General features: G+C 41.3%; 1 protein-coding gene across 2 annotated transcripts in view; it reads right to left on the bottom strand.

The window, feature by feature from the left end:
- Positions 1-3,249: 3,249 nt before the first annotated feature.
- Positions 3,250-14,736, bottom strand: part of LOC121872637 (tetraspanin-33-like) — a 38,748-nt gene continuing 27,261 nt past the window's right edge. The window contains exons 8-9 of one of the 2 annotated variants that reach the window (XM_042375555.1): positions 10,399-10,419; positions 3,250-3,734 (exon numbers count right to left, since the gene is read on the bottom strand). In XM_042375555.1, the coding sequence (XP_042231489.1) occupies positions 3,662-3,734; positions 10,399-10,419 (94 nt within the window). In that variant the 3' untranslated portion in view covers positions 3,250-3,661. The remainder of the gene's footprint in view (positions 3,735-10,398; positions 10,420-14,736) is intronic. The other variant, XM_042375556.1, reaches the window with a different exon arrangement.

The following is a 14,736-nucleotide window of genomic DNA, read 5'->3' on the forward strand; positions in this document are numbered from 1 at the left end:
AGAATGTCCTTCGGAAAATTTTTCCCATTTTCTGGCTTTGGGAACGATTTTCTGAGAAAATTTCAATTCTGGCTATTGGAGAGTTCCAGGTTTGAGGGATTCTAGTTAATGGAGATATTACTTAGTATAATCTAAAGACTGGTCCCTGCACTTCGGCACCTCAACTACCCTGAGACATTGGAGCGTCTGAACTTGCCTAGTTTATACTGTAGGGGTATCGAGATATTAATGTTGTCTAGCACTCAGGATGGAAGGAAACTCTAATGTGGTTTTCTTGTATAATATATAAGTTATATGAAGACAGTCTGGTGCTGGAGATGCTGTGTGGTGGGGAGCTGCTCAGTAGAAGATGTTCGGTGAGTAGCGTGTTGAAGGAGGTGGATGTGCAGGAGCTTCGTTAGAGAAGATGTTGCCTGTTGCTGGCCTCCTGGTTGAATAAATGTTAACAGCTAGGAGCTTGCTGGAGGAGGTGTTGCTTGTTCAGGAAAATGGGCAGAATGAGAGTTGGTTGGTGAGGAAGCTCAGAGGACAGCTGGTGGGTCGCCATGCTCGCTGGCGGGAGCGAGGACCGCCAGGCAGGCGAGGAGAAGCGAAGGGCTGCCAGGCAGCGGCAGAGGAGGAGGTGTTGCTTGTTCATGTTGGGAAAACCCGAGAAGTCGCCGGTCTTTTGGCTCGGTTGCTAGGATACGGCGGGCATTGGAATGCGGATACGCTTGGTTGCTAGGGAGGCGGTAGCAGGTGGTGTGTAGCTACGCAGTTTGTAGGGGAGACGTCCACTACAATACTACAGACGGGCAAGGGGCGACCTAATTGAGGTGTATAAGCATCTCAAGGGGCACTACTCAGTCGAGTGTCCTTACTTTGAGCTGGCGGACGCTCACCCCACAAGAGGTCACAGCTCAAGATTGAAGAAGCCGCAAGTCCAGAAAACTGTGAGGGCAAACTTTTTCGGAGTGAGAATTGTGAACTCTTGGAACAATCTACCAGAAAGTGTTGTGACGGTATTGTGGATACTCTCCCCTACAACTGCTGACTGATCACTTGCCGTTCACTTACCAGCCAATCAGCAGCGAGTTTCACAATCTAGGCCTCACTCTCGGACTGCGCGGTGATTGGCCCGTTACCGCCTTCACCTCAGCCAATCAGCAGCGCCGCTCACTTTGCACATCTCAGGCTGATCCTGCAGAATTGAATAAATACTCCCCAGCCTACCCGTGAACATCATTCTACTCAATGCTCTCAAACCAACAAGAACTCTCAACAAGCTCCTCACCACACAGCTACTCCCTAGCACTGCACTGTACATACAATATATATATAGTTGTATACAGAAAATGCCATTGTGAGTTTCCTTTCTTACCTCCATCTTTAGTGCGAGATCTCCTACATGCACGTATGTATGTGAGCCTAACAAAGAGAAAATAGACAGACAGAGAAGTTTGACAACTGGTCACATACAGTACGCTACAACGGCACCAAGTGTGACCTCTTTCAAGACTAGACTTGACCAACACTGGAGCAGGTTCAGGTATATTCAGGAGCCGGTGCATGCCCAGTAGTTGCCAACAGTGTGTAACAGAGACGTGAACGATCGCCCAAGCGGCTAACAAGCCGATGAGTGGTGAAGAGGATAAAATTTAAAAAAAAGTAAGATTGCAGATCATATACCGTACTGTATCCTAAATAATCCCAACGGGGTGAAGAAACTGCACTATTTGAGACTGAATGTGAGAAGGACCTAGGTGACAATGAGGTGAAGTTTTCGGGCCATTGCGAGAAGAAGGTAAATCAAGCAAATAAATTATTCAGTCTTATAAGAAGGTCGTTCAGATATCTAGACAGTCCGTCCCTTGTAACGATTTTCAAGAGTGAAGTGCTTCCTCATCTGGAGTACTATCACCCCGTCTGGTCCCCGAGATGTGCTAGGGACTGTCAGCTGGTTGAAAATGTTCAAAGAAGGGCCACCAGACTGGTGCCTGCACTTCGGCACCTCAACTACCCTGAGTGATTGGAGTGCCTGAACTTGCCTAGCTTATACTACAGACAGGCAAGGGGTGACCTAATTGAGGTGTATAAGCATCTCAAGGGGCACTACTCAGTCGAGTATCCTTTCTTGGAGCTGGCGGATGCTCGTCCCACAAGGGGTCACAGCTCAAGATTGAAGAAGCCGCAAGTCCAGAAAACTGTGAGGGCAAACTTTTTCAAAGTGAGAGTAGTGAACTCTTGGAACAATCTGCCAGAAAGTGTTGTGACGGCACCGAGTGTGAGTTCTTTCAAGACTAGACTTGACCAACGCTGGAGCAGGTTCAGGTACATTCAGGAGCCGGTGCATGCACAGTACCTGCCAACAGTGCGTAACAGAGAGCCAGTACATGACTAGTACTTGTCAACAGTGCGTGACAGAAATGTGACCGATCGCCCAAGTGGCTAACGAGCTGATCAGTGGTGAAGAGGATAAAAGTAAAAGTAAAAAGAGTAAACACCGATCTAGTGCACTTGGAACCCTGTTTATACAAACTAAATGTCCATCTGTCATATATTCTATGGGTGAATTATTATTGCTGGTGAGTTCGAGTAACAATATACCGCTAAGAGAGACACTGGTTCCTTTAAATGTACTACACAGGAAAATCAAAACCATATGCTGTACATCATTCTTCACACTTAGACAATCATAGGTTGTATATAAATAAAAACAATATTGTAAAAACAGGTACAGTACTGTACAGGTATCTCATATTTTCTAATTTTGGATACAGTACAGTAATGTGCTAACTTTAAAATTTTTATGCACTTGTGCTGTTTTGCATTGTTAACTACAGTACTCCATTTATTATTTTTCTAATCCATCAAGTTAACCTCATCTTCTGGGCATGCTGTCTTTATTTTCACTTCTCCCAGACAGCATGTTAGACAGCTAAGGCATTGTGCAGATTTCCGTGTTAAGTACCTTATGCATTTCTTATGGAAATCTGATGGTAACAAATGAGGTGAAAAATATAAATTTGATTTAAACAAGATTTAGTAAGCAACTTCCTCATTTATAAATGCAAATTTATATTAAAAGAGTATTACTACCCTGTATACTTGCAACTGCATTGAGCAACAGGAATCAACATACATTCAGCACAATTAAAACAACACATTAATTTAATTTTACATACGTACATCATATTCACCACCATCATACAAAGTCAGTTTCATAGAATTCTAGAAAATGACTACCTCATAATACCAAAGAAACAAATGTTTTAAAATAATCAAACTTTATTTAAACTTTGATGTTCCATCATATGAACTTGACATCCATTTATTATTTTTGTCAAACATATAACTGCACACACAGTACTGTACTGTTAAGAATTGTCATGGAAAATTTCATATCCACTTCTACATAGATTTTGAATAAAATAATGAAGGGATTCCCCTTCCTTTTAAAATTACAAAAAAAGACTTTAAAAGCCTAAAAATAAACTGCTGTACCTGGAAGAGGATAGTGATTTCCAGATCATACCGGTACATATTTTATAAGGATGCCGCAGGAGTTTATTGTCTCCAGTACTACATCTTACATTCTTCTTCTTAAAACTAAAATTGCAAAATGTTAATTTTATTTCACATTTTTTAACTGAAATACATAAGTGTTTATTTCCATGACTCTTCAACTGTAAAACACCGAGTCTTTGGGTAAGAGACATTGATGGGCCCCACGTTGTCCATCCTGCATTTTATACCTGAAATGAAGAGCATTTACTGTACTACCTTACCTCAAAAAATAAAAACAAAAAGAGGACCTAAAATCAGATTCAACTGTTTACCACTGTTGGATAGAATAAAGAATTTAGTGCTAAAGTAACGTGCAGTTGTCATAGTTAGTCTGTTTAACACCTAATACAGTAACTCATATTATACTCCACGCTCACAAAACTTGTGAACCTTTTGAGTCCCCCAGTTGAAACGTTCGTTCTTAAACCATTTCAGGACGTTTTAGTTCCTTCATTTTCTGTATGTGACTCGGGTATTTCTAAATACCTCAGAGGGTGTTTATGAAATTTAAAATTGTGAGAGAACATCATTGTTTTGTCAAATTAGATAGATCTGATTACAGATGAAGCATTCAAGATCCCTTGTGAGTGATGTTGAAAGCTTCAATTGTATTTACTGTTAGTGAATTTGTCAATATCTGTCAGGGTAAAGCCTACTGTAAGAATGAGGTATCATTGATGTCGTCCCTAAGATGCCAGGAATTGCTAACTGATGCTGAAGTCACCTCTTTTTCATCTATGAACATCAGTGAATCTGATGTTCATAGTGAAATTGTTTTAAGGATGTTAATTATGAAAGTAATTAATTATCCTGAAGGGAACTGTCACGCCACTTATCTTTGAGATCTAACGGGTGTAACCCAATATTCCTTGTCCTATGCCCCGTCCACAATGTATTGCCATCCAGGGTACTTTGTATTAGTTTAATTCTTGTCTGTGAAAACTCAGTTAGGGCTCAGTTTAAAAAGTTGATCTTAGGAAATTAAAATAAGTTCATAGTCTGATTTTTACACGTCAAAGTGTAGAGTAGCGGAGTTTGTAGATAGTATCTGTGTACGTAGAATCATTTGAGACGCTGGCTAGTGAGGGCTGGTGCTGTCTCACCTACCTCAGTCTAGCTTCTGAATCCACTACGTCCACAGGTAATGTCCAGTATTCCGTGTTCTACCTTGCCACATTAAGTTATTTTGACTTAGTTGTTTGAAAATGCCAGTGATCCAGTAACTTAACTTTGATGTGTTTTAGGTTAAGTGTTCTTGCGCCCTCAGCATTTAAAACGTTGACATTCATGTCAACAAATCAGTATAGCGTCTGAATCCACTCCCGTCCACAGATTCCTGTAGGCCCAGGGCCTTGTAGACTGGGATGACATCCCCACTAATTGGGAGATGGATGAAAGCCAGTAAACTCGGGTAACTTCGTGAACACAGGCGTAGTGAGTTAAGTTACCTGCTCGAGGATCTCGGTCAACTGCTCATACGCTCACCAGACAAGTGCACTGTCCAGTCTGATGATCTCACAGGCCGAACAAATGCAGCCAGCTCCCATCATTGTTTTGGATGAGTCCATCACTCAGTAGGGCTATACTTTGGCTGTGTAATTCCTCCGAGTATACATGCATGTAACCTTCTTAGTTGCATGAGTGTTTGGAGACAGCAAGAGTATGAAGTCGCCAATAATTTCTTAGTGAATGTAACCATTAGTGATGAGAAGTTACTACTGTAATCATGGTGCTGTTAAAGGATTAGTGTTGCTGCTGTAAACTGCATCATTACCACTTGTATTGATGGTGCTCAAGGGTGCTATATGTAAGAGTATAATATGTGATCTTGTAAATGTACACCCAGTAATGGTGTAAGTGTAAGGTGTACCGAAGTGAAAGTACAACATGAATAAAGCCAGAGAGTTGATCCTTGTAGTTGAGTGTTACTGAAATTATTCAGAAATTTAGCTTCATTTTAATAAACCATTTTTATTGTGTTAGGGGTATCATTTTCCTGCAGTATTTGCCTTCATGCTTTCCCACAACTTGGTACCATAATTACAGTAAACCACGTGTCCTAACCCTCGAGCCAACGCTACAACAGTTCAAAGGTTATGAAGTAACTATATGAAATAAAATAACTAAGATAGAACTAGTTTAGAAAATGAATGAAGTAAGAAATTGAGAGAAAACAAGGTTGAAGAGTTTAGAAACTTAGACAGAATAGAAATTAAAGCAAACTAGAGAAGTGAAATTCCCCTATAAAAGAAAATATTAATTAAATAAATCCGCCCTCATACACAGTCAACAGTAGAAATTCTGGCCAACTCACCTGTATGAGGCAGGTGATCTTATAACACTATTTGGGGAAAAATTAACAGATATGCTTTAATTGGCTGGTTATTTACTATTAATGATCGGAGAATGACTAAGAATACATTTCTTGTATACAACTCAAATAGTATCAATGTGTAAAATGTAGGAAAATGATATTAAAACATTCAAATAAAAATCTCCACATCATTGGTAACCATAGAGTTTAGTTTATCTTAGATATACAGTGCATACTGCATTGTATTAGCATACAGCTGCACAGGAGATTATGTAAGGTACAGTACAGTATCGTATACGGTACTCCACATACTACAGTACAACCTTACTCTCCAACATACAGTATACTGTATTAGTTTTTTTTACCGAATTATTGTTTTAATACTCTATTACAGTATTTATGTACAGTTAACCCTCACTTTATGCGGTTAATGTAACCCGGAGGGTCCCGCGTAAAGTGAGAAACGCGTAAAGTGAATAACATAACATATGGGATTAATTGAAATGGAGTCCGGGCCGACCCCCAAACTCCACTTTTTGACGACACACAACTATGTTGTAGTAAATATTTTATCTTAACTTTATGATGGTATGAAAAAACAAGTAATATAGAAGAGGTTAGGTTAGGAAAGATAAAGGTTAACATAGGAAAAATAAAGGTTAGGTTAGAAAAACTAAAACTTAGGTGGAACACTTACGGTAGTAGAAGAGATGGGTCGGCATACGGGGATGGAGGCTGGTTCCGAGGCAGAGGGCAGATTACTGGCCCTCAGGTGAATCACCATTACTAGGTGAAGCACCATCACTGTCACTTACAGTTGTCAGGGCTTCCCTGACAAATCCCTCAGTCATCTTCACTGTCACTATCACTGGCTTGGGCTGGCTGTGGTGGGTTGCGGGCGAAGAACTCGGTTATGCTTTTTTGACGGCTGGTGTTTATGTTGTCGTGATACACCGTGATGTACGGCTCCATAGCCTGCACCAGCCGGGTATGGAAGACTTCATAGCGGTCATCGTCATTGTCGCGGGAAAGGAAGGACTTCATTTTCTCTGCACACTCCATGGCACCCTTAATATCACTATGACTTAAACTGTGTTCTTCGGAGAATGACGCACCTTCTTCCTCCTCTTCACTGACGTGTTCTTCTTCCAACATCTCGTCGGCAGTCACTTCAGGATCTCTGATCACCTCCAGGATGTCGTCGTTGGTGGTCTCGGAGAAGCCTGGAACTGTAACAGTCTGCGCAGCTTCTCTGGCAAGGTCCACTGCTACTGCAACATTCTGAACCTCACCAGTCACAGATTGACTCCTCCTCTCACCTGGTATTCCATGCAACACATGTCTCCATGCGTGACGAATTGTAGCAATAGACAGCTGATCCCATGACTCCACCAAGAAGTCCACAGCTTTCTTGATGTTAAATACTCTCCAGAATTGTTTGAACAGTATGTTTTGCTGTGCCAACTGTTGATCCTCATCTTCTTCGCTCTTGCTATCGGTGGTGGTGTCACTCAGGTTACGCAACTCTTCCCTGGTGTTGGTGTAGTCGTTCAGGAGTTTGAATTTTTTTGTTGAGAATGCAGCTTTTACATTACAGATTAACTCTTGGTCCATGGGCTGTAATATAGACGTAGTGTTGGGAGGAAGGAAGACCACTTTTACGTTGGGGTGACGATCTAACAGTAGGGGCGAGTGTCCTGGTGCGTTGTCCAGCAGCAACAAAATATTGAATGGCACATTCTGTCGCTCACAGAATTTCTTTACATCGGGAACAAAACAGTCATCAGACCAGGAGAGGGACAGTGTAGAGAACATCCACGCCTTACGTGCGGTCAGCCAGTGGACATTTAGCTTGGTCATGTCCATGGTTTTGTAGGCGTGCGGCTTGCGTGCTGTGTGGATCACCGATAACTTGAGCTTATAGGTACCAGAGGCATTGGTGGTAAACAGGACGGTGATGCGTTCCTTCTGCATCTTCTGGCCCCGAATCCTGCTGGCATTCTTTACAACGAAGGACTTGGAAGGTAGCTTTTTCCAGAAAAGACCATGTTAAACACCTGGTCGTCACTGTACTGTCCTTCCTCCATAATCTCACGTAAAAACGGAGGAAATTCCCAAGCCGCAGCACAGTCAGCACTCGCTTCTTCACCACCAATGTTTATATTGGTGATCTTGTTCCGGATCTTAAACCTCTGTAACCACCCAGAGGAAGCATTAAAGGGTTTGGGCTCTGTAATTCCCATCTTTCGTACCACTGCCATGTACAGTTCACGTGCGCAGTCCTTAACAGAGCGTGTGTCGACCGCCTGACGCACCAAGTACCTCACAAGTAATTGTTCTGTCTTGAGAAGCACCTGGTTGTGAAAATACTTGATCATAGAAGCACCTGGTTGTGAAAATACTTGATCATAGAAGCACCTGGTTGTGAAAATACTTGATCATAGAAGCACCTGTAGACTTTGTGATCTTCATGTGCTCCTTTATCTTGGCTGCATCCTTCTTTATTGTTCGAATCGTAGATTCATTCACACCATGCTGGCGAGCCAAATCAACCTGCCTTGTTCCTTTCTCCAACTCTTGGATGATGGTATACTTCACCTCGTAGCTTAAGGAACGTCGTATCTTCTTTGGCTTAGTGCCGCTGGGTCCAGGTAAGGAAAGGTTTCTCTCTGGGGGTGGTGGTCCGGCGGAAGCCATTTTACGGAACAATGGATGCACGTTTACACGGTGTGGCCTTGAGGGATGAAACTGCCGCGGCTAGGTCAAGCGTCGTCTTTCCTCCCTCCCTCCCTCCCCCGGGTGGACACGTCATAATACTTTAAGCCAATTACAGCTAGCAGCAGAGGGGGGTAGGGATGCATGGCCAATCACAGTCCGATACGTCATATGACGTCAGTGATAACGCAACAAAGACACACACTGCGCAACCTTACCGCGCGGCTTGCCCAAGCGGAGGGAGGAGGAGGGAGAGGCGAGGAGCACAGGCAGGCAGGCGGGCGGGTGGCGGGTGGGGTGAATCTAAAAATAGCGTCGCGCCGGACACTCTCCGCGTAATGGGGTTCACGTACCGCGTAATGTGAGCACGTTAGGTTCTGGCAAGGCACCGCGTAAACGTGGAAACGCGGAATGCGGGACCGCGTAAAGTGAGGGTTAACTGTACTTACATCTTTTTACCTTTATTATTACTGTATTTTCTCATAGTAGGAATGTATGTGTTTTTAGGTTAGAAGTTGTGAGAAGATTGTCCAGAAAGTACTGTATCCGTAATATGTCTCTTTAAATTGAAAGAAAAAGCCTTCTTGATTTATGAAATTTCTGTATCCACAAAGTTTTTTGCGGAGTGCATCTCTTTCATAGAGGATACTGTAGTTGTATTCCTAAGAAATATTAAAAAATAAAAATTAAATATAAATACATATAATCTTATCAGATCATAACTTACAAATACTGTAAACTTATATACAAGTCTGAAATTTTGCAATTCCATCATACCATGAACAGATTCCAAACATTTGACACACTGAAAAAATGGGGTAATACGGTATGGTATATAAAATGTTACCCAACCTGTAAAAATCTAATGAAGTCCAGAACCAATTGATCAGAAAATACTGTATAAACTCCCAATTAAAGCAAAAATAGGACTGTACAGGATCAAAAACTCTCTGAGAAGTGGACAGTTCAGTAAAGATGTCCAATATGGGAAAAAAATGAGACAAATACTATAGTAAATACCCAACCTGAAGCGTAAAAAGTCGAACCAAGCTAATGTACCACAGTATTACTGTGAACAACAAAGTACAGTATACAGTACCGTAAATCAGTACTGTACCATAATTAATATTAGTCTTATAGTTTCAAAAGATATACTGTATTCAGCATTAGGTACAATACAGCACAATATACAGTACAGTAAGTCCTCAATATATGTGAGGGATGCATTCCATAACCCAAAATGAAAATGTTCCAAACCCATTTTCAAGACAAATAAACCATAAAGCAAATTAATACAATATTATTTTTAAAATAGTAGATAAGCAAGTTTACAGTACAGTGTACTTAAAAATAAAAGCAGATACATCAACTTGGGTAGACGAGATGATGGAGGTGGTGGTAAAGGTTTTACATAGTGGGTGATGGTGTTGGAGTGACATCTGCAGAGTCATCAGGGTTGGAATCCATATCAGGGAGCATGACATCTCACATAAGGCTGAATTTGGCTTGCATTAATTGAATTCCTGGTAGGAAAAGGGTCTTCACATATGCTGAACTCGCATATTTTGAGGAATTACTGTACAGTTCTGTATAAAATGCCCTAAACCATGAAAAATGCAAAATATGAAATAAGATTTATGTGACACTAAATGTTCATTATTAATTTGGTATTGATTTAAACGAAGGGAACTACAGATAAGTACAGTGTTATGCTGTAAATGTCTGTACTTAATACAATATATTGATTCTACAGCCTTGACTGTGTTTTGTTTCAAAGTTACAGTACAGTACAGTACTAATAAATAGAAAATATTTTCACTTACCTGCACATATTGGTACTGTACCTGTAGAACAAAATGTATAAAGATGTATTGATACTCTGACTAGTAAAATCTTTAAGGGTGAATACTGTAAATGGAGACAGACTGTACAGTTAGTAGTTATTTTTACCCAATCAAATTCGTGTGGGCTAAAGAGAAAACTATTGAACACCTTGGCTTACTGTCATGGACAGAATTGTTACATACAATATACAGTATTGTACTGCAAACAGTCTGCCGGTGTATGGAGCTAAATGGAGTGACTGATTCAACCAAAGCTGCAACATACTGAATCTCTGCTGTACTGTTTACAAACAAAAATATTCAAAGTATCCTGTAAAGTATGATTTTTTAATTTTTTTAATTATGAGCTATCATTATCCAAACATACTGTAAGCACCAACAAAAAACAAAATTAAACACTGCAACTGTGTCAGTAACACTATGATTCTATGGTAACGAAAAGAAAAATATTATTAACATGAATGGCAACATATCTTATTTTTTCCCTTTTTTAATATTTGTGCAAACTTCCTGTCTAGATACAATACGGTCATGTAATACGTACTTAAATCCACCCAACTACTGTAGTTGATTCAATCCATGAAAACTCACCTTAAAGGCAATCCACCCTATATAAAAAGTTCCCTTTAGTCTACTCCTCATCCTGAGGATGGCCATACAGTTGCAGTTACAGACTCTATTTTGAACCTTTCTTTTATTACAGTACAGTACAGTATAATGATTTTGTTTGAAATTACAGTATACAATTTTGTTACACTCAAGTAGTCTGCTACTATATTTTGCTTGAAAATGTGACACTGCAGTATTTATCCTTATTACTTCATGGCACTACAGAAATTTTATAACATTAAATGCAGTGAAATATAGCCATTTGAATCATTCAATGGAACAATATTTCCAAAACAAGGAAAAGTAAACCATCACACAGTAGATGGTCACCCCCCCCCCCACCAAAAAGAAGCAAACTTTACCCTCTTCACCATTAGTCAGCTTATCTGCCAGTTAGGTGGTCAGTCAGATCTCTGTTACAGTACCCCTAAATTGGTAATTACTGGGTATGAAAAGGCTTTATAGTGTACAGTACCTTCCCTGTATACATACCTGTACAGTATTTGTCATACACATATGTCTTTAACACACCTTACTGACATGGAACTAAAATTTATGAAACATTTGGAGTGAGTATAATGGTATATACAGTACAGTTAACCCTCACTTTACGCGGTTAATGTAACCCGGAGGGTCCCGCGTAAAGTGAGAAACGCGTAAAGTGAATAACATAACATATGGGATTAATTGAAATGGAGTCCGGGCCGATCCCCAAACTCCACTTTTTGACGACACACAACTATGTTGTAGTAAAAATATTATCTTAACTTTATGATGGTATGCACACACAATTAATAATTAAGAGAAATATCAATAATATTAGGTTTTTTAACACTTACATTAGTAGAAAAAATGGCTGGGCACACGGGGATGGGCGGTTGGTTCCGAGGCAGAGGGCAGATTATTGGCCCTCACCTGTGTCACTTGTATCAATTGTATCACTATCCACCACAGAGGCTTGCAGGGCCTCTTTGTCAAACTCCCCAAAGTCCATATAAGTCCATATCCTCACCATAATTATCACTATCACTGACTTGGGCCGGCTGTGGTGGGTGGCGGGTGAAGAACTGGTAATGTTTTGATGACTGGGCGACCTTGTGCGCACCATGTTCGCGCAGCTTACACAACATGGCGGATGGCGGGAGGTTTGGATCCAAAAATGGCGCGGCTCGCCAGCCGCTCTCCGCGTAAAGGGGTACACGCACCGCGGAATGTGAGCATCCTGGGTTCCGGCAGGGCACCGCGTAAACGTGGAAACGCGGAATGTGGGACCGCGTAAAGTGAGGGTTAACTGTATACTGTAGTTTTTGGTATAATGTGACCAATTTGTCTTTTTCTAAAATTAAATACAGTGCAATTCCTCTATCAATTGATTTTTTTTCTTCAGAATGTAACATACATATGATAATACATTATCAACACAAGAAACAAAACAACATTGCAAAATGGTCAGGCAGTCCCCCTCATGTGGCCACATTGTGCTTTCCCCACTTTAGGTGCCTTCCTTAACCAGTACACCTGCAGCTAATGAATTGAATTCACTAGTCCTAGATGCAGCAAGGTAAATTTTTTGTTTTAAAATTTCTTTCAGTAAGACATAAAAATACATGTTTAACAGTTACAAACAAACAAAATTCCACTGCATTTTCACTTGCACAAATCAAGAGTGAGACTGCCATGATGTATGATGTTTTCCACCTCTGTCTATTTGTCAAATTTTATTACTGTATTTCATAAACGCACTAAACTTACTTTCAGGTCTTGATTCTGAACCAGCTCATTCTGAAATCAGTTCCTTTCCATTCTCTTACTTTAATAAACAGAACACCAGGTATTACTGATGCACTAGTTGGTAACACATTGGGGCCACCTACCCCATATGCAAGATGACACAAACTCTAATTTTACAGCTTCATCGGCCTCCTTGAAAATGTTACTAAGTATATTACTATCTAATAACTCTATAGGTTACCAGAGAAATGATTGGCTGCTACACTGGATTGAAACAAAGAATAGATAAATTTAAATGTGCAAGAGCATGTCATTCATGGTCCAACCATGGCTCCCCTCCTCCCCCTAAGACTCATGCCTATCTTGACCCCATTTAACCTCTTCCATTCTCTCCACATGCTCAAATTATCTAAGCCTACCTCTGCAAAACTTCATGAGCCACACTCTTAGCTCTGAGCAGGGGTTTCCTATCCTTCAGTGTCAGTGCACATCCACCTTTATCATTTTCATTTCAGTTTGCTCAAGCCTGCATACCTTACCTTCTTTATCAACCCATGTTTTACTACCATACACTATCACACTTCTCTTGTCAGTTGCATACGTCTTTCCTTTCATGTGATGGGAAGGTCCTCTTACCATCAATTTCAGGTTGTAACTCCCAAAATTTCCTCTAGCCACTTTCAATACTTGCAACTTGCAGTTTCAGCACCACCTCCAGCACTGATCATGTCACCCAAGTAACAGATGTCATAGACATATTGCTGTTTTCTTAATCGTTCTGGAGCTAGCTCCCCACACATGAATGGGTTTCTTCAACACATTTTTGAGGGGCCTCCCACACCAGTCATATACAGGCCTCAGAAACACATTGAAGAAACCTAGTCATGCGTGGGGAGCTAGCTCATGAACGTGCTCACCTAGCTCTCGAACTACTCTCCAGCCTTACTAACGCCATATAATTATCTGCACATACAGGAATCTTAAAACTCAGCAACATCCTGCAATTTGCCATCAACTCCACTGCACTTCTTGTGTACTCACCTTCCAAACTCAATACAAATTACCGAGTTGCTGTCAACACCGTTTTTACAGACAGCACATGGCCATATTCCACTTTTCACCACAGGTCCCTCATACATGCCCCTATCAATACTCTTGTTTGCCAAATTGACTCTAGGTAGTTCATTAAGTATACAGTATAGTCTGTATTTACACGTTTTTTGTTTACCGGTACTCGTTTGGTCATTTACACGGTGCCTTGCCAGAATGAAAATGCTTTAATTATGCGGTAAATTTGGTCATTTACACGGCGAGCGGCTGGAGAGGTCCAGACCGCCACGCCATTTTTTACCCAAGCAGTCCATTCTTGACCATACGCGGGAAGCGGCGCTGTGAGTGGTGCGCATTAGGCCGCTCTCACGTTATCACTGACGTCATATTACGTATCGGACTGTGATTGGGCCACGCATCCTTGCCACCCACGCATTCCCTCCGCCGCTAGCTGTGATTGGTCTAATGTAACATGACGTGCCCTGCCACCAGAGGGTAGAAGTCGCTGACCTAGCAGGGCCTGTCTCATTGTTCTCAGTCCGCATGTACAGTTCTCTCTGGTGCTCGCTATTCCCCTCACAACTCACAATGGCTTCCGTGGGACCCCCACCACCAGAGAAAAACATTGAATTACCTGGACCAAAGCCATGATAATGTGAAGGAAATCATCGAGTTGGGGGAGAAACTTAAGCTCATCCTAGACAACGACCCAGACAAGCATCGGTATGAAGTGTCTAATAACCATCTGACGAAATTTATGGGGCCGTATATCCAGATCTATCTCGACAACATCAATGCTAGTCGTCAACGCAGTATTGAGGACTTCCTCGCCCGCAACCCACCACAACCACAGCCAGCTCAAGTCAGTGATAGTGATATTGAAAGTGAGGATATGGACTTTTGAGAGGTTTGTCTGGGAGGCCCTGC

Source organism: Homarus americanus, unplaced genomic scaffold (assembly GCF_018991925.1).
Source record: "Homarus americanus isolate GMGI-L3 unplaced genomic scaffold, GMGI_Hamer_2.0 scaffold39155, whole genome shotgun sequence".
Classification (NCBI taxonomy): domain Eukaryota; kingdom Metazoa; phylum Arthropoda; class Malacostraca; order Decapoda; family Nephropidae; genus Homarus; species Homarus americanus.